This window comes from Motacilla alba, chromosome 11 (genome assembly GCF_015832195.1).
Source record: "Motacilla alba alba isolate MOTALB_02 chromosome 11, Motacilla_alba_V1.0_pri, whole genome shotgun sequence".
Lineage (NCBI taxonomy): Eukaryota > Metazoa > Chordata > Aves > Passeriformes > Motacillidae > Motacilla > Motacilla alba.
In genome coordinates this window covers 5,130,902-5,154,401 of record NC_052026.1, presented here as the reverse complement: position 1 = coordinate 5,154,401, position 23,500 = coordinate 5,130,902, and the positions used below count along the sequence as shown (strand labels likewise).

General features: G+C 40.3%; 1 protein-coding gene across 1 annotated transcript; it reads left to right on the top strand.

The window, feature by feature from the left end:
• Positions 1–1,840: 1,840 nt before the first annotated feature.
• On the top strand, positions 1,841–22,949 carry TDRD12 (tudor domain containing 12). Its single transcript, XM_038148167.1, has 31 exons — positions 1,841–1,861; positions 3,472–3,630; positions 3,921–4,057; positions 5,161–5,280; positions 5,876–5,931; positions 6,703–6,788; positions 7,696–7,897; positions 8,081–8,157; positions 8,445–8,503; positions 9,196–9,256; positions 9,892–9,996; positions 10,367–10,549; positions 10,989–11,142; positions 12,080–12,207; positions 12,671–12,859; positions 13,580–13,708; positions 14,533–14,650; positions 15,351–15,484; positions 15,576–15,796; positions 15,989–16,088; positions 17,308–17,495; positions 17,817–18,021; positions 18,528–18,620; positions 19,530–19,699; positions 20,210–20,272; positions 20,360–20,469; positions 21,462–21,516; positions 21,969–22,082; positions 22,163–22,316; positions 22,410–22,476; positions 22,815–22,949. The coding sequence occupies exons 1-31, from the start codon at positions 1,841–1,843 to the stop codon at positions 22,898–22,900; spliced, it is 3,744 nt and encodes a 1,247-aa protein (XP_038004095.1). The 3' UTR covers positions 22,901–22,949.
• Positions 22,950–23,500: the final 551 nt, after the last annotated feature.

Sequence of the window (23,500 nt, the reverse complement as noted above, 5' to 3'; positions counted from 1 at the left end):
TATTCTTTCACTACGAGTTTGGTTTCCATTTTATACAGAGGGCAAGATGACGGCCTTCGCTGCGCTTTGTGAAATTTCCCGCAGCGCCTCAGGCGTTCCTCACGGCCGGGAACCCTTGGCTCTGCCCTTGGCCCCAACCCGCTCCTGAGGAGCCGGGGCCGGGCCGGGGCGGCTCGGGGAGCGCTGGGCGTTCTGGAAGGTTCGGCGGGGAGCGGGCGGGAGTGCGGCGGGGTAGCCTGGGGAGCTGGGGCCGGGCTGTCCTGGGGCCGGGCCCGCCCCGGGGCGGCTCGGGGAGCGCTGGGCGTTCTGGAAGGTTCGGCGAGGAGCGCCTGCTGGAGGCTGCTGCGGGGAGCGGGCGGTGTGTGGAGCTCGGAGCCTGGTAGCGCCGGAGAACGAGGTCAGTGGGCTCGTCCCTAGGGAAACGGTATGGAGCTGTGGCAGGATGGGGGGAAGTGGGGGCTGGGGAGAGGGAGTAAAGCGAAGAAGGTGGTTTTTGAAGGCCCTGTGCCGTGCCGCTGCTCCCTCGCTCCGCGCCCCCCGGGTGAGCAGGGGTTGGGCGGAGCACGGCTAGGCAGAGGGGGAACGAGCTGTGGCTGCACACCCTGGGATGGCTGCAGAGGCTCCTTCTGCCTTTCCTAGGTCATGTTAATGCAGCGGGTAGGGCGAGGGTTTTAGTGATGAACAGCATTTTTACAGGCTAAATACTGTCTAGTGGTCGGTGTGGGATTTTAGCGAGCGTTTGCTTCCCCGCTCCGTTTTTAACAAAGCGGGAATGTTACTTGGAGTAGGTTGGGAGAGCTGGTCCTGGGTGTGGGTGTGCTTCATCCCTGCCACCTTGATGGGCCATTCCGTGGGCTTGCACTAGTTAACCTGAGACTTCAGCAGAAGTTATTTATGGTGTTATTACTGAAAGAAAAGCCTAGTTTAAGTATCAAAGACAGCACTGATAATCTCTTGGTGGAGTATAACGGTGCAGAGTAAGAAACGAGTGTGTAAATCAGGAGTTTTGGTTGTGTTAAATGATCTTGGGTGAAGCTTCTGCAGTCGTTTCAGCTGTTCCATTGTCATGTTAAACTGGGAATGGTCACTGCTGTCTCGCTGTGTCACCTCAGGGTAGCTCTGTTGCTGCTGAATTCTGGGCCGTTCAGCAGTAGCTTTGGAAATGCAAGGACAATGTCTTGACGTTCCTTTTCTGAAATATTTAATTAGGCATCTACTTTGAGTGTTAATTCTTTTAAAGTTGTAAGCCATACTCTGCAGTGATGATACCATGATGTGATTCCGTTTTGGTTTGTGCCAAAATGAAATGCCAGTTACTTGCTAGAAGTTTGATTATTCTGTTGTAAGTTGTAGATCTGGTATGTACTGTTGCAGATAGATGTAGTGTGAAATACTAATAAAAATCTGTGACTTAAACTTGTTTGCCAAGTTTGGGATTCCTCTTTTGTATTAGGCTGAGGGATTTTTTTTTTAAGTTGTAAATATTCTCCTCTGGTGTTTCTGTTCATTTGATCATGTAGGTAGGTTGTAGCAGCCCTTATCTGTGGTCAGCCTATTTCTGCTGGCCTTTGAATGGAAGAGATGCAGCATGGATGGTAAATCCTAATTAGGTTTTAACATAGTCGCTCATTAAGACAGCTGGTTTGAACCCTTTGAAACATATAAATCATAAACAGTAAGTTGCTTAAACCTAGTGCTCCTGACATGAATAGTAAAAATTTATCGGCTTGCTTTAGGTGTATGCTCTTCAAATAGGCTTTGAAAAAAATGGTGGCAATCAGAATGGTTTATCAAATGTTTTTCTTTTACAGTAGTGATAAGGGAGGCGCAGGAGATAAACATGGAAATCGAGGTATTAAAGGTATGATTTTTGTTAAAAAATCTGAAGTATTGATGTCTATTTCTGGAGGTCATATTTACAAAAAGGATGTTGCCTGTGTATTTCCATTCATTTCCAGCATTTCTTTGCACTTGTGGAGTCATATTTGGTCTCCTGCCAAATATTTGGGTTATATATATTTTTTCATTAGTTTTAGGTTTCATTTTATTGGTTTTATTGTAAAATTTGTGAGTAGGTGTGTGAATTAACATGGGCAGGCAGCCAGAAAAACCCCAAAACCACAGGTGAAATAAAGGGAGTAAATTTATTTAGTTGCCTGGCTAACTGGAGGATCTGGGACACACCCAGGTGGACACTGGCGGTTCAGCCCATCCCAGCAGGATTCATCCGGAACCCTGTGAGCTCCCCTGTGCTTTTTATGGTCTCTGAACTTTGATGGTTCTCCCAACATGGAGCTCAGCATGTCCATGAGAGTGCCTCCAGGCCTCTCCAAACACCTGTGGTACCTCTGCACAGAAATTCTACTTCTCAAAATAGAGGATCAACAGCAGAAGGCACAATAGATGGGATTTTCCACTCTCATATTCTCCAGCCCTTGGCATTCCCAGCTGCAAGGTTGCTTGAGCTACTGTACCACATTTTTCACCATTTTTATACTTCTGATTCCTTCTTCCGAGCAGTAGGAATGCAGCTAAAATCTAAAACGGAGGATAGCAACACAGTGTTAAATAACATGTAGCATAGTACTAGATTATCCTGAGTTTCACAGCAGATTGTGGAGAAGGCAGAATACAGCCAGGATAGATAACTGAGGGGATATTCCCTACTACAAGATGTCGTGCTGAGCAGTAAAAGCTGCAGGTATGTCTGTGGTCATCAGATTTGGTCATCAAGTCAGCAGCCCTGTGAGTGATGAAGCTCAGTTCTGCAAATGGCTGAGCAGCTGCCAGTGGGGTAAAGTGAATCCGATCCCTGTGTCGCTTTGGGTGCACGTGCAGCTCTTGCTGTGCCCAGTCAGCTGTTCTGATGTCAGCCTGTGAGTTTTCTCCCCTCTGTCCTTCAGATTGTCCGGTCATGCTGCTGCAGGGATGTGATGAGGGAGCAGCTCTGTGGGGTTTAGCTGCCTACTGGGATTAAGCCACAACAGCTGAGGACCTCATCAGCTGGAACACTGGAATGTGACAGTTTACAAAGGCTTAGCAGAAAGCTGTCACCCTGTCCTAAAGAAACTGGCTGTCACGCTGACACTCTGAGCACAAAGAAAAGCCCCTTGGTGAGGTTTATCATGTTAGGGTTTTTAATGTACTTCCTGAGACTTCATATGGAAGTAAAAACCTTTGCTTTTGCACTTTGCCCACTGTTTGGTTTAACCAACTTTCTAGATCTTGCTGCTCCCTTGTAGACCCCACATGGTGTTAGTTGCAGTGCTAAAGAAAATTGGAAGCTGAGAAGGCATTTCATGAACTCATGCTGTGAAGGTGAAAGATGTTTCACGTGTTAACATTCTGTATCTCAGTGTCAGTCACCATAATTTTGAAGGTGCCCTGTAAAAATCAAGTTTTATTTTTATATCTGCTGCTCAGATACTCTTAAAAGTCAGTACTCTCTTAATTCTTTACTCCTTGGCCCAGGTTGAAGATCCAAGTTGCTTTTGGATTGCTGTGAAAGAATATGTGCCCGGTGTAGTCGGTGAAACTGTGTATGAAAACCTGAATGCTGAAATGGAACAGTTTTATAACTGTCATAAAGATGCAGATGAAGTAAAACAAGAGGAGATAAAAAAAGGCCAGGTAAAATTATTGCTCTACATAAAAATTATTTGAATCTGTTAGGGGGTGAAGTATCAAATATATGTTGTTTTCTTTTTTTTTAAATTTTACACAGAAAAACAGATAATAGCATCTCTGTGAGTTGTGTTTTCTCATCTGTAAGCCTCCTAACTGTAAGCTATAAGGCTTGCATTTTGCAAAGAAAATGGAAGGCTGTGTAATAAATACTGTGTCCTTGCCTTTGAAAAACCTTTGAGTGTAATTGGGGCCATGTGAAAGAGCCTGCTGTCTTGTTCTTTGTCTCTCCTCAGGTTTATGTGGTGTTCAGTGAGGAGCTGAAGTGCTGGTGTAGGGCTCTGGTGGAGTCAGTGCGCTGCCAGGTAGATGGATACCAGCTCAGCTGTTTCCTTGTGGATTTTGCCAAGTACTGCTCTGTTCCATCACAGAGGTATGTGTTTTTGTTCATCACATCACATATAATAAATGTGTTAGTAGATGCAGATGCTGTTAATATTTATTTAGTCAATGCTTTGGTTTAATTGAGGTGTAGGTTGTGTCCACAAGAAGCTGCTAACCAAATGATACACTTGAAAGAACCTAAGTGCAAATCAGTCCTTATTTTGTGATAAAGATGCTTTCCATTTTAGGTTTTGCTTTTTTAAGGATTCAGAATAGGAATAATGTCAGTCTGTTGTGATTGAGATGTGTGATTGCCAGTTAAAACTTACCCTTATATTCTTTTCTTCTTAAATAATTTGGTATGTACTAAAAATAATTGTGGCAAATGAAATTTGGGCACAAAAACTATCTATAGAAGCAGGATTTCACTTTCTGCAACAGCTTTTGAGGTCTAAACAGAAATATCTGAGGGTTTTCCCACTGCAGTTGACCAAATTGTTTACTAGCAGCTGACAGTTGGTCTTGTCGTGGTGCCAGAAAAAGGTGAGTTTTCACAGGTTCTAAGTTCTTGATGAAATGAGTGTAAAACCTTGTGGTTTTAAAATCTTGAAAAATATGTTCTTGTGTTCTGGAGCAAGCTAGTGCAGCTCTTAAAGTTTGTTTCTCTATTAAAATATGCCACTTGGAGCACAAGCAACTTCACCAAATTGGTTTTGGTAATATTCCACAAAATTAGAACTTACTTAAAGTATTTTAAAATAAATAATGTTTTTAAGTTGATTGTTGCTTTGTTGGAAAATCACTCTTGCTTTGTTGGAAAACAACTTGACAATGTGTTAAATGCCATGAAGATATTTAGGAGATGAGTAGCAAGAAGCCTCGAGACTGCCATGGCAGAGTATCAGAAAGATTCCAGGTGACTAGGATGTGCATTTATACTGAATGAACAGAACAGCAGTCCCGTTGACCACTTGCTCCTGATGGCAGCTCTTAGAGTAAGACAGTGGTTTCTTGGTGGGAGCCAGTGGGATCCAAACTCCTGAGAACTCTGTTGTTAAATTCAGGGTAACAGGAGGTGGTTTGTGAGACCAGTGACTTCTGGAGAAGCAATTCTGCCCTGTAAAATGAGATAATTTCCACTTTGTTTTGCAGCATTCGAGTTTTAGCAGGAGCGTTTGCAAAGATCCCACACAGAGCAAAGAAGTGTCGGCTGCACTGCACAAAGCCACTGACACTGCATATTGACTACTGTGAAAACACTGCCAAAATAGGGTAAGGAGAGCTAGTAAATACATTCTGTTTGTGCATTTCTGAAGTGTGAGGGTTCAGCGCAGAATTTTTTAGAAGGGATTATATTTCGAGAAGAAATGTGCAGTATTCTCATAGTAAACGCAGAACACAACTACTAGGAGGAAAATCAACTCTATTCCAGCTGAGAGGATAAAGCTGCCCAGGGAACTGGTGGAGTCACCCTCCCTGGAGGGATTTTAAAGATGTATAGATGTGGCACTAAGGGACATGTTGAGTGGTGGCCTTGGCAGCGCTGAGTTAGTAGGTGGACTCAGTGATCCTGGGTTTTTTTTCAAACCTAAATGATTCTATGATTTCTTCATATTTTATATTTGGTGTAAGCCATAATACCTTGACAAAACATTTTTTAATTTTGATCAGTTCATAACGTTGGTGAACTGGAACAGTATTACCAAACTAAATTAATGTGCTGAGTAATCAGATTCTGCTGATTTATCCTAGTTGGGCACTTTGTAAGAATTTTCATGATTTAGAACTTTGTGCTTGTATAGAATTTTTTTTTGAATTACCGTTTTCATGTTTGATTATGTGGAAAAACTTGTGTTCCTTTTCCTAGACCAGCCAAAAGATGGGATACTGCTGCTATCCAGCATTTTCGAAAGCTTCTTGAAGGTAAATAGCACTTCAGTTTTGGGAAAAATGAATTGTTAGAGAAATGTAGTACTTGTGTACAAGTCCATTATACTTGAATATACTTGATTGCATTTATAAATGCTGTTCATTAAAAACAATGAGAAAGGAGCTGCCTAAGTATGGAGTGACTAAGGCACAAGTACTTGTGGAGCTGTATTTTGAGTACTCTGAATAAGTTTTGGTAGTTAAATAGATTGTGTTTAGGCTAGATTAGGCTAACTGAGGGAGCATTCATGTCACGTTTGTTTTGAACATTGGACCCATTCTGTGTATTCAGCATGAGACTGTGAATCAGCATCACAGCTGTCCTGCATTAGTGTGTGCAGAGGTGCTTCAGGACTTGGATTGCCTTTGTTTGCCCAAATGAAAAGTGTAACCAAGTTGTACAGATGTGCAAATACAACGTCTTTCAAGAAAAGGAAATGTCACACTTGGAAAGCACATGCTGGTGCCCCAGACTGTCAGAGCCCAAGAGAAAACCAAGACTTTCAGTGTAGAACTAAGAGGGGTTTGTGTCAAGGGGTTGTTAATCTGTTTCAGCTCCCAATCCTCTTCCGAAGACTAAGGACAAGTTCCTTTTTAGAGCTTTTAAGTTTGTGTTGTTAAATTCTCTGTTTCACTTTGGTGAAATAACAAGCGTTACATGTTCTTAATTGTGATGCCTGTTTTTGTTTGTCTCAGTACAAGTGAGGAATGCTGATAGTGTGAGAAAGGTTTAATATTTTTTCTTGTGTTTATTACGGCATTCAGAGGCTACTGAGGTTAAAGCCACAATACAGACAGTAGAAGATAAAGTGTTAGAGGTGTTTCTTTTTGTGACCATAGGAGATGAAAAGGTAAGATACTTTTATATTTCCAACACTATGAGTGTACTTTGCTATTAGTTTAAGAATTGAAAGCATGGCTTGTAAGTTTTATTCCAATATAGTAGAAGCTAAATCATTAACTTATTAGAGGTTTTTATTACAGTGCTGTCATTGTAAACCTCTGGAGAAATTCCAAGAGGCAGAACTTGTGTTTTTCTCTGCATGAACTTTTTTCCTTTCTCATTATTGACAAGCAAGTGAAGTTCAGCCAGTAGTTAAGTGGATAACTATATGCATTATTTGGTCTATGTCTTGTGGTATCATGTTTGAAGATGTCTCAGTAAGGCAGCTGCATAATAGTGTATAAATAACTAAAATTTCACCTCTTGCATACAGATGAGTCCTCAAGGAGCTGGAAAAACAACCAGTCTAGTTCCACTTGCCAAAATGTGTAACTTGTGCCAGATCTCTGCTATAGCTGCTGCCAGACTAAAGGAGCTGTATGGTAGATAAAACAAGTTTTAGGCCTAATACTGCTTTTTTTTTTTTTTTTCTGCCAGATTTAGATGTATGCTGAATCCAAAAGAAATAAAGAGGCTTTACTGGATTAGAGGGTTCTTTCAGATATGTAGGGCTTATAGAAACAGTAACTCAGTAGAGAATTTTGGCCAGAAACATGGAACTCACTAATTAACAAAGAACATACGTGAAGATAGGACTTCCATTTTTTTAGAATTAATATTTGACAGAAAGCATTCACTGGTATTTCTTACATATGGAGTTCTGTTTGGTTGGATATTGTTTGGGGTTCTTTATCATTTATAAAAGCACTGCTTTTGTTTAAAGCTTGACATAAATTTAAAACAACTATGTGCTGGTGTAGCTTACTGCTTGTTGACATTGATCAAAAAAAGATCATGTTTGGGTTTTTTTATAGATCTGTGTTAATGATGATCTGGTTGCAAAGCACTTTGCTCATTACAAGGACGATGAAGGGACTGCAGGGAGTTCTTCAGATGTTTCTGACGATGAAGTGTCCTTAAATGCTGAGTGTGTTCCAGTGGAGTTTGTTGGTCCTACGTTTCTTGCCAGGCCAAAACTGCCCTTTGGGGAGGAGGTGTCACCACATCTTGGGCCAGGTGGGACCCACGAGTGGGGGAGACAGTCTACATGCAGCGCTTTGTGTGTTCAGTCGGATGTGTGGAATGGGAATGTCCTGTCTCGGGTTGGATCCCAGTGACTGGGATACTCTGTGTCCATCTCTGGCTTTTTATGTCTTCAGATATCAGAAATCGGTATCTGCATTTTATTTACCTTTTTAGGTCTTGCTGGTTGTAATTCTGTTACTGAAAAGCCATCCCAAAGGTCACACACAGATCTAGATGACAATACTGTGTCTGTAAGTATTACATCTTGTATTACGTTGCCAGATGCAAACTAACGTAAACATACATAGGCCAGATCAGGAGTGCTGTAGTCACCCAGCTTGTTATTCTCAGACAATTTTCTGAAACTTGTTTCATCAAAATTGTTGCCTTTGTCAAAGAAACTTTGCATTTGTAAAAGAATGCTGCTGCAAAATACTTGGAGAATCCCAGAGTTGGGTAAGAAAACCACTTTCAACTTTGTGGTTTTAAATACTGCTTTTGAACAGTACTTGAGTGCTTAAAATGTGTTTCTTTCTAGGTGGTCAGCATGGTGGCAGGTTTGCCTTCCAAGGAAGATAAAGCAGTTCAAACAGAGAGGTGTGGTGCAGCATGTTAAATATTCAGAATGATTGTCATCAGACAGTTGGGAGCTGTAGTGTGTTTGCTTTTACTGTTCTTTGGCCTCTAAAGGGCAGAGGGAAAGGGAAGCTCCATACACATGCTTTTGGGGAAGGAGGGACTTGGAAGCTCCTGACAGTTACCCTGGAAAAATACCAGTTATTTCTAAACAGTGCTTGACAACAGGGGTGTGGTGGGGAGGTATTTTTTTCTGCACACTGTGTTAATTTGCTTTATTTTATTTTTAGTGTGATATATAAAGTTTTCAGATTTAATGAAATATGAGTGGGTCAGTTTGTGCAGTGCTTTCACTGTGCTGCAGGTCAGTTGATGCATATGTAGTAAACCTCAGGAGTATTTCTTCTGTCAGTTTCTAACTGATGCGAAGATAGGTTGTTTTATGTTTTGGATCTTCAAAAAACCTTTTTTTTCTACAGTCCAGTCTATTTTTCTTCTAATGTCAAGGAACTTATCAACTAATTTTGAAAAAGGTTCTGAAAGATTATTTTCACTAAATTTTGCTTTCCAGTTGCTGGGTTTTTCTCATTGGCATGGATATGTCAGAAATACTTTAACTGAATTGCTTCATGACCTTTGGGAAATACTGGTGGCATTTATAAATGATGTTTTTCTTTTGAATTTATGTTGATTTTAATATCTCTGTTTCTCAGGCTTCCTCAGTTCTTAAATTCCAGTTTCCTTCAGACACACGCAGTTGAAGATGACCAACAGGTATTTCAAACATTAACTTTTATTTAACTTCTCTTGTGCAAACATTTTGGTTTTGGTAGCATTGGGTCAGGAGGTCAGGGGTGACTGCTCCTGCATTGGCCTCTCCAGGCTAGAGCTGAGCCAGCCAAGTTGGGGATGCCTCTCTGAATTTAAGAAAGGGCAAAAACACAGGGAAGGGAACTAGAAAAAGTGAGAAACAGGCAGTGCCAGGGTCAGAGGAATAGAAGGATTTCCATGCTGATGTTTCTGAAGGGATTGCAGTCTGTGGAGGACCTGCATTGGAGCAGAGAAATTGCCATCTGTATTGTGACTGCAGTCCCTGCCTTGTGGGGCTGCTCCTTGTGGGACCAAGTGCCAGCTGTACACAGAGTATCCACTGCATCTCTTGAGGGGTTTAAGACAGTTAAGACCATCTTTGAAAGCCTTTCTTCAAGAATAGTAATAAGTTTTTATCTCGCCCTTGCTCTGTGTAACCTATCAGTATGTATGAATCATATTTAAAGTGAGTTTAGAATTTGATTCATTTACATCAAAATGCCATTTTTTAGAATACAGTGAGTGCTTCTGAGTTTTGTGTAAGCTAAACCCCTTCTGCTAAGTATTGCCATCACCATCTATTTATCTCATGGTTTCAGAGTTTACAGAATGTTGGGAAAGAAAAAAACTTTGTGTTCCTGAGCAAGAAAATTGAACCATCATCAGTTTTGGAAACAGCACCACTTTTTGATGGTCTGAAAAAGGTAGAGCTGATGATACTACATTGATTATCTTTTTGAGACAAGTTTCATACCTCAAATTACCATAGTAAATACTACAGTAATACCTCATGTGTACAAGGTTGTTCATATGGTTGAATAAATGAAGCTTTGGGGAAGTGCTGTAAGAATTTTACACATCTTTTTCTGGTATATTGGCCACTGCTAGAAGTGGATTTGAATTTTAATACAGTAATGTAAAAGCTGAGCCCAGAAGATGGTTTTTCATATTACCTGTTAAGGACATTTGTTATGTAGTGGGTGAAAAGCTTTTAAACTCGTTATGCTTTGTCTTGTTTTGTTGGTGTTTAAATACACAGGTTTAATGGGAAACTCTTAATTTCTGTTTCTGTAGGAACTTGCTTGGAACAAGTTTTCAGGCCCTACCTTCACCCAGTCCTACTGTTGGCCACCAGTAGCTTGGGGATGTGATGTTGTTGCCATCTCCCATCAGGGAAATGATCCCTTATTATATATTCCACCAGTTCTTACACTTTTGCAGGAAAGGGACTACCAAGCCTTGCCAAACATGAGTGGGGTAATGTATATATTGGACCAGAGAACCTGTTACTACTCTGAATGTTTGGAATGTATACATTAATGTCATCTCAGTGTATCTTCCTGATGCCTGCCAGTTTCTCTGAGGCCTCTGCTTAGAGGACTTGGATGGACTCTGCGAATGGGGCGAGTCCCAAACTTACTTTTAAAGCAGTCCCTAACAAGTGGTTCATGCCCTGGCACTTAAATACACAATGGAGCTTTGTTTCTGCATGAGTAGTATGTACTTATTGAATTAAAATGGTTATTAGCTGCTTTAAATATTACAATGCATTTTCCAGTTTCTGTTAGATCATAGAATTACTGAGGTTGTAAGGGACCTCTGAAAATGGCCCAGTACAACCCTAGTAAGACAAGATTCTTAAGGTTCTGTACTTCAGTCTAACAAAAGTTGTCAATTTTTGTACCTGTGTATGTAGCCACTAGCACTGATTTTATGTCCTGGATGGAAGAAGGCACAACTTGTTTTTGACCTGCTGAAAACATACAGGAAAGGCTGCAGACACCTTCATCCAGTGCTGATAACCCTTGGGCAGAACAAGGAAGCAGGCAGCCAAATGGAAATTCGAGGCTGTAAGAATACTTTGTCATCTCAGTTATGCCTGAAGGCAGTATGGGCTGCCTTAATTGCAGGAGCACATGAAAGAACAAATTCAAGTTCTTTGCTTCTCAAGTTCTTGGTTTATTTGTTTAAATGATGGTTTACAATTTGCTGTTAGAATAAATGTTCAGTACTTTGTGCATTTAACTCAATAGCATGCAGAGGGTGCTCCACAGAGAAGCAGCATAGAAGTAATAAAAAAGCTGTTGGGAGACTTGCCCTGTTTAGATGTGTGTTCTTAAGACATCTAGGTGTGTTCTGGTTTGGTGCCTTCGTTTGATACCTGCATTTTCAAAAGTGGCTTTCGTTTTGCCAAGGGAATAAGAACTATGGATAGAACTATGAAGAATTGTGTAAAAAACAGTTGGTATTTTTTCATCCATCGTTAAAGTTTGAGCCTGGTGGGTGAATTCAGACCTTTAAGCAGCAGAGCTGTTGGTGTATTTGCACCAGTGAAGATTGGTGTGGTTTTATTTCTGTGTATAGATAGATACACGTGCACACATGTCTGTAAATTCCTAAGCTACAATGTGCACTTCAGTTCACTGTTGAAACTGAACTTTCCTGAAATTGCTCTTGCATATATTTATAAACATTTCCGTTCTGGCTATTTGGTTCTGAAGTTATTACCTCTACTTCCAGTACCTTACTGGAAAATGAGATGACATCCTGCTTAGTAAACTTGCTAACCTGCAGACATTTCACTGGATTTCAAAATACCAGAGCCTCACCCATTCATGTCTTGGAAAACTTGGGGGAGTAGAAAAATACAAACTGCCCAGCTTGGAGATGATGAATCTGAAATACAAATGTGACCCTTTTTAATAAAGCTACCATGACCTTTGTTGTCACAGTAATACTCTTCCAGGAAGTAAGTTAATGGTAACAGTCTTTCCTTCCAACTTGTAGGTGCAGTAGTAGTGACTACACCATACAGCCTCCTGAGACTGCTGGAACATAACACTGGCTTCTTGCGTAGGCTTTGCCATCTTGTTCTTGATGAGATCGACCTGCTGTTTTCTGACTCTCCTGAAGAGGTAAATGGCTTACAGAGTCACTTAGCAAAAAATGCTGTTCCAGTTGTGCCTGAGTCTGAAACAGTGGCACACGCTGAGGAAAAAACCACTGGAGGTGGGTTTATGGTGAATGCTCTTTTTTATTTTACTTTTTATTTTTGTATTTGCAGATAACTATGTTGGCAGGTTGGGCTTGTCTCCTAGTTACCACCTAGTTTTTGCTGAATGCCTCTGCCCTCTCAGATCTTTGTCTAGGCTTTTTATATTGCAGATTTGAACAGATCTTTTTCCTGAGATTTCCATCTTCTCTGGACAGAATCCTGCATGCCAAACTGTTCTTTTGGGGGAGGAAACTTGCAGTTTGCTGTGGTAGTGGCTTTGAGACTGGAAAAAACAGTGTTCTTAAACTGTGTATTTTTCTGGGCTGTCATGTGCTTGCTGGAATATGATGAGAGGAGAAAAAAAAACCCTCTTTTCTTCTTAGGTGTTTACTATACTGGATTGTTACAAGAAAGCCACTGCTCAGGCACGGGGGAATCTGCCAGGTCAGATCATCGCTGTGGGAACTCGGTGGAATAAACATATCACACCCTTGATAAAGGAGTTCATGAATGATCCTCACATTGTGATAACTGTTATCGAAGAAGCTGCCATCTTTGGAAATGTGCAACAGGTAAAACTTTGGAAACTCTGTCACTGCTTGGATATGTGGCTGCTGCTGGTTTGTTGGAAGCAGGTGGTGCTGCAGTGCTGCCTCCCAGTGTGAGCTGAAGTTAGAAAGCATGTGCAGGTGAGTCACTGAAGGAGCTGGAGGTCTCATTGTTTCTTTTAGAGGACTGAGATGAAGACAGTCCCTTGACTATTTTGTGGTTAGTGCAAATGAGTCTAAATTTGATGAGATGTATTTGCAAACAGTACAGTTCTTGACCAGAATGTTTTTGCAGTTGTTAGCTGTGGCTGGCAGAGATACAAGCTAAGCAGTGCCAAGGTGAATCAAGTAAAGCATTTGGTTTGCTGCTTTCACACAATACCAAACTCTTGACCTCAAATTTCTAGATGGCCTATTACATATTTTTAGGTATCTTTGTACTTAGTTTCCAGTTAGTGTTGTACATCCCTTGAGAATAACACAAAGTGTTTGAATTTGAATTACACAGTGTCTCAGAATGGGGTAGTTTGTAGATTTTAAATGTTGGGAAATCTCCAAAAGTAGATACTGTGGGCATGTAGGGAAACTGAAAACACACAAGTTTTTGTGAGAAGCCTTAATGATTGAGCAGAACTGAAAGTGTCAATGTGTGGACACATCAAGGTTAGCATTAGGAAGAATTATATAGTAAAATACATATGGGTTATATGAAGTACCAGCTCTCTGTTTTGTATTTGCTTTTAGGTGGTGCAGCCCTGCATAAACAGCAACAGAACTGTTGAGTTACTCAAAATCCTGGATTTTACCCAGAGGAATCTTCAGAAAGTGCTGGTCTTCACTGACTCAGTAACTGAAGTAGAGATGATTTGTAAGGTAAGAAAGCGTTTCAACTTAGGTAAGTAGGGTTGGTTTTTTTTTTAATCATAACAAACTAAAATATCTTGGCTTCTGAGGACAAAGGAGGAATGTGAATTTGGAAGTTAATCATGCCTGCTAAAAGTAACCCCAGACTGACTGTCAGCAAATCTGACATAGATCACCTGATACTTACAGGATTCATTTCTGATGTAAATATTAGTGCTCTGGAATGTTTATTCTTTGATGATTGTTAATGGAAGCAAAGCTGGTTTGGGATTGTAACTTTTTAACACATTTCCCTTGAATATTTGAGAGTTCAAGCGTATCAAAACCAACCCTGCCACCACTTCAAAAAGTGGTGTTGATGTTAAAGTAGGATTGAATCTGTTCATAGTAATTCTTGTTGGACAAGAATTCTTTTCACACCAACTTCATATCTTTTATATGGCCTATGAAAATGTTTCAAGGGTTCATGTGATGAAGAGTGCTTGTTCTGAGAGACTGAAACATGAATCTGCATGTTGTTAGATCATGGAATCAGAGAGGACACGTTAATGAGGGAATAGCTTGACATTTTTATTTCCTTAAATGTCTATATAGTGTATTAAAACATGAGAACATGAGGTTGTAGTTTTCTTTTTATTTGGGAAATGAATGAACCTTATCTCCATTAATAGATTTTTTTTTTTCATATAAGCAACCTAAATTTCATTAGCTCTTTCGTTGTATCTCGACAGTAAAATGGGCTAAATTCTAGTAAGAGATGCTGCCTCTTAGACTTGATTGGAGCAAGTACTGCAGCATTGCAGGAATGTGTAACTTCTCACTTTGCCATGCAGGCACTGAAGAGCAACTCAATAGTTTGCTTGAAAAAGCATAAAGAGAGCAAGTGTAATGCTAAGTGTGTCTTGGAGAGGTGGAGAAAAATGCACAGTTCTGGCACTCCTGCTGTGTTAGGTGAGGATTCTCTGTCTGGTTGGGATTGTATCTTAATGCAGAGCTAAGATCTGCACCAAGCACTTACACTGGCTTATCTCACCACTTCCACCGGGGCAGACTCCTATGAACTCTTTCCAGTTCCCTGTTTACTTCTTAATGCTACAGCCCTTTGTTTGGTTTTTTTTTTCTCTTCTGTTATTATTTTCCCTGCTTAGTTAAAAGAACTACAAATGTTTTCAAAGATTTTTCATCATTTCACCATTTCCTGTGCTGCAGAGGAGGACTTTGTAAGTTCCATTAGGGTTGTTTCTCAGTTTTTTTGCACTAAAAAAGACCTTTATCCATTTTCAAACTCAATTTGTTCTTTATGTTACATAAAAGCAAGATGGTGGACTTACCTCTGCACAGAGCTGTGAGAATTCCTGCACTATTTCTGCTGTCTCCTGTCTTACTCCTGTGAATTACAGAGTGGTGCTCAATTCTCTATATTCTGTGGTGCTGACAGGAAATGAAGAACTCTGTGAGCTTGGCATGAAATGCTGTGTGTGGCATAACCTGATGAGATTTATTGACTGGAGAAATAAAAAGCCTTATAGGAATGTATTGGGGAAAAATCCATCTTCATCTTCCAGTAGAGAGAAGGAAATTGGCTGTGGTGTGTGTGAAGTGATGCTTCCCATGTAATTACAGGTACATACTGTGTGAAACATGTGCTTAGTTTTAACAGATGACTGCCTGCAGTCCTTGGGAATCACAGATGCAACTTGTGTGATCCATTTCAGTCTCCCATCTCCAGCCATCTTTGGGCAGCGCCTGCAAAGCATGAGTGACAACTTCAGCACTGGCATAAAGGTTTGGGTAAACCTAGGCTGGGTGATGCTACACTGGGTTATTACTGGTGGATACATAAACATTTTCCCCAAATATTTCTCATTATTTTTAGGATTCTGCTGTAGATCAGGAAGATACGAAGGCAAAGTCAGTCATTCTGCTGACAGAGAACAGTTCCTGTCATGCACCTGGGATTCTCTACTATTTAAGACATGCAGAAGCTGAAATTCCAGAAGAACTGTATGATTTGACTGCCAGGATGCAGGAATCTGAGGAAGACGAGAAATTTTCAAGACCCCTGTGTGCTTCTCTTAAAACATTTGGGATTTGCAGGTAAGGAAGTGTCAGTGTTTTGTGCCCTCAGTGATGATTGCTGCTGATTCCTTGGTGAATTCTCCTGTTGGATGCTTTTATCTAAAACGGGTTTTGCTCATGATTTTTTTTTTCCTGTTGCAAGTCACTTAACAGTAGTTTACAGCTGAAAGCAAAGAGCTTTTTTCTAAACTTGTTTTTTTTTTAATTTAGGAACAGAACAGAGTGTCCAGATCGTCATCAAATTAATTTATCAATAGACATGGCCCAGAATATTGCAGCTGAAATGATAGAAACACCTGAACGTGTGACAGTAAGTTACAGTTTTCCTTGGGCTTGGGTACCTAGAGGACAAGTCTTAAACAGCTACTTAGCATGTTACTGAAATTTTTTTTATTCCATTAACCCTACTGCAGTAGGATTAATGTACTCTCCCTTGCTTAAATCAGTGTGCCAGATGTTCTGTGTGTTGTGTTTTGTAGGTAATCCTGAGTTTACCTCAGGGGTTTTTTTCTGCTTTGAAGATTCACATTTTGTGGAAAGAGGACTTTTGTTCTGTGTATTCATTCCTTTTATAATTTGAGACTGTGCATCAAAGTTAACAAAGATAGAGGTTTATAGAAACTTATATTTCTTGTAGAGGAAACAGAGAAATCTGTGGGGAATGAAGAGAAGTTGAAGTGGAAGGACTTTTTTCTTAACTGGCACGTTCGTGCAAACTTGCTGAAAACTGAGCATTTTCTGGCCTTGGGATTAGAGAATGTATTTCCATTTATAGTATGCCCAAGAAATGGGGAGCTCCTCTCTTGTAGGTAGAACATTTGAGTTATTTCCTTCAAAAATATCAGTGCTTTGGAAGATTTTTGCTGTAGAGTTCTGTTTCAGTTAGGCTTCTTTTTAGTAGTTCCACATCCATGAAACCTTCATGGCTATAAGGTTGACTTTGCTACAGTGATTCTTCAGATCCCAGTAAGAGTTTGTGTCTCCAGCTCCCTTTGAGATTTGGGCTTTATCTGAGGTGCTCTCAAAGCAGCATTTTACACATTGGTGTGCACAGCTGTGTGTTTGCAGTCTTTTATTTAAGTCCTTTTGGTGCAAAAAAAGCAGTCAGTTCTCCCTGTAAGGCTGGGGAGCGTTCAGAGTAGAGCTGGAGTGGTGCAGAATGTGTGAGTGGTTAATAGCCTGGCAGTTAATTGGCAGAACTCACTGGTGTTCACTGAGGTGGAATATCATCACCTGACACCCAGCAGCTCCTGTTCCATCCATTGCTGTCCACTGCTGACTGAACTGTGGCCAGCTAGGATTGAGAATAATAATAACAACTCACTGTTTTCTGAAATACGTGTGTACAACATCTGTCACCTTCTGGGGCTGGAAAGAGGCATGTGAGAGATATATATATATTTTTTTTTTTAATATATATTTATATATATATATATATATATATATATATATATATATAAAGACTTAAATTTCATTGCTTTGAGAAGTCACCCACCCCTCCTTTCTGCTGATGTGTTTGATCTTTTCAGATCCTGCCTCTCTTCGTTGTACATGCAACAAACTACTTCGGTCGAATAGTCAAGAAACAAAAGGATCAATTTACAGTTCTTGCTAAAGAAATGAATGATTACTTCAAGGTACCAGGACATAGGATTTCTGTTAACACTGTGGAGAAGTCAGTGTTCTATGGGTTACGTGAGGGAGCCATTTGCCACAGGTAAAATTTTGTTGGCTTTTCACTTGATTCATGTGTATGTATTTATACAAAAATTTTTAAAAACTTGACTGTTGAGTAAAGAAAAAAGTCCTCAAAAGCAGCAAAAAACCCCACTGCTATGCCAATAATGCTTTTAAAAGCTCTTGCCTACTCTGAGCTCACGAATGGCAAACAAAATGATTCCCCACACTTGGTTACAGAGTGGGCTGGGGAAATACCAGTTTTAAAATACCAGTTTTAAAATGAGAGCAATTTAAAAAATGTCCTGCATACCTGGTTACATGAATAATAATTCTCTGTTTCTTTTCCTGCTGTATGAAGGGTTCAGGTGGTAGAGACAGCAGCAAAAGAAGAAAATGTCTCTAAGGTCACAATTAAATACATAGATGAAGGCAGGACAAGTCAAGTGAATAGTGATCAGCTGCTTCACTTACCTTTGAAGTTTCAGAGTCTGCCACCTCAGGCTGTGGAAATTATAGTTTGTAGAGTAAAACCCATAGATAATGAAGTTGAATGGAATCCAAAGGTAATAAGCAGGTTTTGCATGGTATTTCCTTTACACTCTTTACCTTCTCTTTCTGTACAAACTGTAACTGTAATCTGGATACCAAATTGCATTGCTTACTAATACTGACACTAAATACCTGCAATGGGGGCAGGTTCTAAGAAGGTCAATTTTCTTTTTTTGTTTTTCTATTAAATAATACAGGGAAGTTAATGGGATTTTTTTTTCTCTGGTTTAAATGTCTTTCTTTTAGAATAGGTTCTCACTACTTTGGGTTCTGGGAGAGGAACTGGGGAAGTGTAGCCTCTCTGAATTGACCTGTGTTTGACCGATCTTTTATTATCCTTGAAAGCTAGTACTGGTCCAACTTAGACTTAAGTGTTCCACTGGTTTACTCAAAACTGTATTTGTTGAATACCCTTTTCATTGTTAAGCTCAGAAGTTGTTGTTTCATTGTAGTTGAAGTTACTGTAAAGCTGTGTTGGTATCCATACATCTCAAGTGCAGTGATAACTTCTTTTTCCTAGGTGACTGATCACATAAATCACAAAATTAAAGGAAAACTTCATCATGCAAAAGTGGTGCATACCTTGGGAAAGACAGTTTGGGTTGACCCAATGGTAGGTATGGAATGGCAGCACAGGAGAGTCTTCGTATATCTGCACACAGTCCAAGACTGTTCCACAGAGTTACTAATAAAAGTGTATTTGGGAGGTACTGGTGTCCAGTAGTTGGTCTTGTGAAATCAGTTCTGCAGTTTGTTACATTCCACTGGAAGAATGAAACTTGGATCCTCCAAGATGGTTTGCTGATATCCAACAGCTCTTGAGGTAGACTTAATTTATTTTGTTTATAAAGTCTTTATTCTACTCTTACAGCCCTTACACTAGTTTGCAGTTGGTTTTAGTCTAAATTTTTCTGCAAATAAAAAAAAGGTTAAAACTTTGCTCCTTCATTTTCTTGATCGGAACAGGAAAAATGGCTGCTCTTGTTTTTGGAGTTTTCTTGTTCTACAGTTTCACATCCATTAGCATTAGCAGAATCCTTGGTTGTGTGGAGTGAGTCAAGTGAAAAATGGACTGGAAAGAGAAAATGATCTGGGAGTCATTCTTTCCAGATCCTGTGTGGTGTAGCTCAACCTTTCACTAGTTTCTAGGCTTTGGGGTTTTTTATTGTGCCCCCCACCCCCTCAGCTGTTTTCAGGATGTCTGGGACTCGCAGTTCTTTGCTGCATGAGGTATATTATGGCTGTCACATGCTCAGGGCTGGCACTGTTTCCTTAATTGCCATCCTGGTTCTGTTAGTGCACACAGCCAGTTACTTGAGCCATTATCACAACACAGATGATGGTGATACTTGGAAAACTATTAAACATGGGGAGGTTCCTGTCTGAAAATCAAGAAAACCAAATTGCCTGCAGGCATAAGTCAGTAGGGCTGCGTTAGAAGTTTGACTAGAAGAGCAGGTTCGGGTTGGAGAGATACCATTGAAGAGCTGTGCTTTCCCTTTATTATGTTGTGTAATTCAAGGTTGGGGTTACCAGTCTTCCCACGATTAAGATGTGGATCAATGAGTACAACATTCGCTCTGAGATTTTGTCGATGGGTTTGGGAACCGACAATCCTGAACATGTGGGGGAAATTCAGAAGCTGTGCACACAGATACCAGTTGTGGATCATGGACAGAGCTTGGAGCGTTTGTAAGTGTTAGCAAATTTTTTCCCACCATATACTTTATTAAGAGAAAAATTATATTTAACTGAATATGAATAATATTACTGACAGTGATGTTCAGTTAAATGCAGAAACAGTTGTGTTTGTAATGTGTCAACTTCTCATTAACTACTCTTTAGCCCCTAACAGCAAGGAAAAGAAAATTCTATTTCTAGAAAATACTAACCTAGAATTTGATGCAGACAGGCAAGTTAGTAACTTTCCTAGCTCCATAACTCCTAACTTACTAACTCTGTAGTTAGTACAGAGGCTGAGTTCAGATTATGTCACAATTTATGATGCTCAGTAGCTGGTTTGAATGCTTACCAGTCAGTAAACACCTGGTATCTCAGGCACAACTTGTTTGCATTTATTCCTTTCTCCTGGGAGCCTCCATGTCATTGCCAAACCATGTAATGTTAGGGACCAGACAACTTTATTGTGATGCCGTGTGCTGAAATGTGTGTAATGCAACTGCTTGGATCATTTTTTTACAGACCTGCTAAGCCTGAGACTACTGTTGAAAAATTTGGACCTGCAATACAGGCTTTATTAGTAAGGTACAGATTAAAGTAGGGAGAGGCAAAGTAAGGTGAAGTTGACTCATTTGTGGGTTTTCTTTTAAAACTGCTTTGTTCTGTGTTCAGAAGCAGAAAAGAGGACACAGCTGATCTAGAGGAAGTGTCCAGTCCACAGGATCCATTGATAGAGGAAAATGCTGCTGAAAGCTGTAACAGTCCTGTGACTCCTCCAGGCAGTAAGCCTTCAATCCTTTCCAGCTGTTTTCAAACGTGAATTCAAGTTAGGTGCTTGATACCAAGCTCAGTCATCCTGGCAGCTGCTGCAGCCTGCTCTGGGTACACAGAGCAGCACCATGTGGCTGATGTTTGCAGTCAGCCAGAGCTGCCTTCCAGTGAGCAGTCAGGAGATGCTGAGAGAGTGACTCTTCCTATTCTGTGTGGCTGTCTGGGAAATGCTCTTTGAGATACTTAAAATTCTTTGGCTGTGAGTGGAACATGTGAGCAGGACATCTCTGCTGTAGAGGGGACAACAGTTCTGCTGTTCAAGGCCACAGGATTGAAGGGAGTTGAAATCTGTTGAAATCAAGTTGTTTTCAGACAGGGTAATTTTTTTTCCCAAGACTGAGGATGGCAGAAAATTGTGCTTCCCCCATTTCTTTTTCATCTAATCTCAAGGATGTGTTTACTGTTCTGTCAGTAGAGGCTTAGAAATGCTTGCGCATAGCAGGGGGCAGGATTACCTGCTAGCAGCTCGCACATGAGTGGAAGGTAAAGTTCTAGCAGGTAAAAAGGCTGGGGTGCTTATTGTAGAAAGTTTTTTTCCCTGTTAATAGTCACACTAATGCCATGTTTTGAGCTGCGGTGTTGACACCACTATTAATTTTATTCCTGAAACTCCCCACTAATTCCCAAAATTATGTTTCAGGTGTCAAATAAATAATGTTTTGAAACTGGAGAAAACCTTTACCTGACCTGGAAAACAGCATGTTTGGTTAGGTTTTTTTAAATCTTCTAACATCAATTGGAGTATTTTTGATATTTAAAATTTTTAGTTGAATTACTAACTTTATGGAATCTTTGAGGATAGGAAGTACACAATATAAAGGATGAAGACAGTAATTTGGTTGCTAGCAAGTTATTTTTGTGATGGTGTAGGGAAATTCTGGGAATACCTGGTTTTTGTAGTATAGGGAAGTATAAAAGATGTTTTTGGATGTCTTCTTTTTAGATGATGTAGTTCAAACAAAAGAAGCAGAGGACTCTACTGTGCATCAGCAGAAGAGGTAAGAAAATAGTGATTTATTCCCATCTTTTATGTGAACTGCCAAACAGGATTGTTCTGTGTCTGGTCAGCTAAGAAGTTACGTTGGTCTGTTGAAGGTTGGTTTTGCTGTTAGCTTTTCCTTTGACACTTGGAGGGCAGGCTGTGGTGCATCCTGAAATGAGGCAGCTGGTGGCATTCCTGTGGGTATCAAAGTCAGTGGAGTGTGTCTCCCCATAGAACTTGTAGATGTGCATCTCCAGAGATTTGGAATGTGCTGCTGGTGTAGGAGGCTTGACAGGTGTCCCGTCACTTGCTTCACTGGCACTGCTGCTGGTGTCAGGTCTGTGTGGCCCAGGCTTCTTGGCTGAGTTGTGACTTCATAGGCAAATTCTGGCTCTGCGTGAGACAGCTTGGCTAAACCTCAGTGGTTTTCTGCTTTGGAAAATACCTATTAAATGAGCTTTCTTGCAGCTGTCATCCACCAATCAAGTGGTTTCAAGATGATGCCAGTGTGACGCTGAAGGTACAAATACTGAGGGCAACTGACAGTAGATGTGAGTTCTGTAGAGAAAAGGTGACTTTCAGGTAGGTTTAAGAAACTTCAGTATAATCAGCAAAATATCTTTGTTTGGATTTAGTGTTTTTAAACTTACTGTATATTGCAGTGCTTATTCAGAAGGCAAACTCTATGTGGCTGACCTGGAGCTGTATCAGTCAGTAATTGCAGAGAAGTCCACATGTGTGATTAAGGATACAGAGGCTGTGATTTTACTGGTAAAAGAGAAAAAAGGAACATGGTGCAAATTACTGAAGAACAAGGTGAAGTGAAAATTAATTTGAGAGTTACTGAATGTTCTGAACACGTTTGCTGTGCATCAGAGCAGGTATTTCAGACTCTGTTTTTGTCAACAGAATGTTCACGTGTCCTTAGATTTTGAATGCTGGGAAGAGTCTGAAGATGAAAGTCCTTTTACAGTTGGTAAGGATTGTATGAGTCTGTGTTTATAACACACAAAATGATCAGCATTCTCTCTTTGCATTGGCTTTATCTGAAATACTCATTTATTCCAGCAGGTTGCTCAAATTCTCTGAAAAGAGCTGAGGGGACCTCGAGAGCAAACTAGAGGCAGCAGGGCACTTCTCTGTCAGCTTAGCACAGACTAAGGGCACATAGAAGTGGTTCTGAGTGTTTTGGTCTAGTTGGTAGTCGAAAACGTTGGGGCTTGCTGGGTTGGGTCAGTGAATAGTACCACATATTTGTTCTGGAGCTCACTGTTTCCTGGTTTATAAATGTTACACTTCGTTAATCACTTGCAGGTTCTGGAAAACTGAGCTACCCTCCTGCAGGATCTGAGGAGTGGTTTGAGTCCTCAGAAGAGAACGATACAGAAAGTGATGAGTAACTAAAGGAGAAATTCCTTCCCCTCTGACAATTGAATTATTGTTAATTAAACAGTTAATGTAATTGTTGATAGTAGATGTAATTGTGGCTTGTTCATGTAATTGTTAATTAAAAACATTAGTGCCTTTAGAACCTGACTGCAGCTGTGCTTAATTACAACCTTCACCTGAGAACAGGTACTGGCAAAGCTGTACCTGCTGTAAGAACTCTTTAAGAGCTGATGTAATCTACTTTTGGTCTTGGCTCTGCATCCTGATAGCAACAGAAATTACCTACTTGAAAAAACCAGCTGTGGAGCAGATGTTTTCCTTCTCTTGGTTCTGTTCTTTTACTTAATACCTAAATATAATGTAAGGTGTTTGGGGTTTTTTTGGATTTTTTTTTTGGGCTGGTAGATCAGTCTCTAGTGGGTTATTTAAGAGCTGTAAGTTACCTCTAGTTTTTGTTCAAAAAACAAGGCCTCTTATGTGAAGTAGAAGCAAAAAGTAGGTTTAGCCAGACATACATAAAAAGCACCAGTCTGTAAAGAACAGTGTAAAAAACAGCACCAGTATGTCCAAGAGTATTCATCTGTCCTCAAGCAATTTTTGATCAGGGTTTT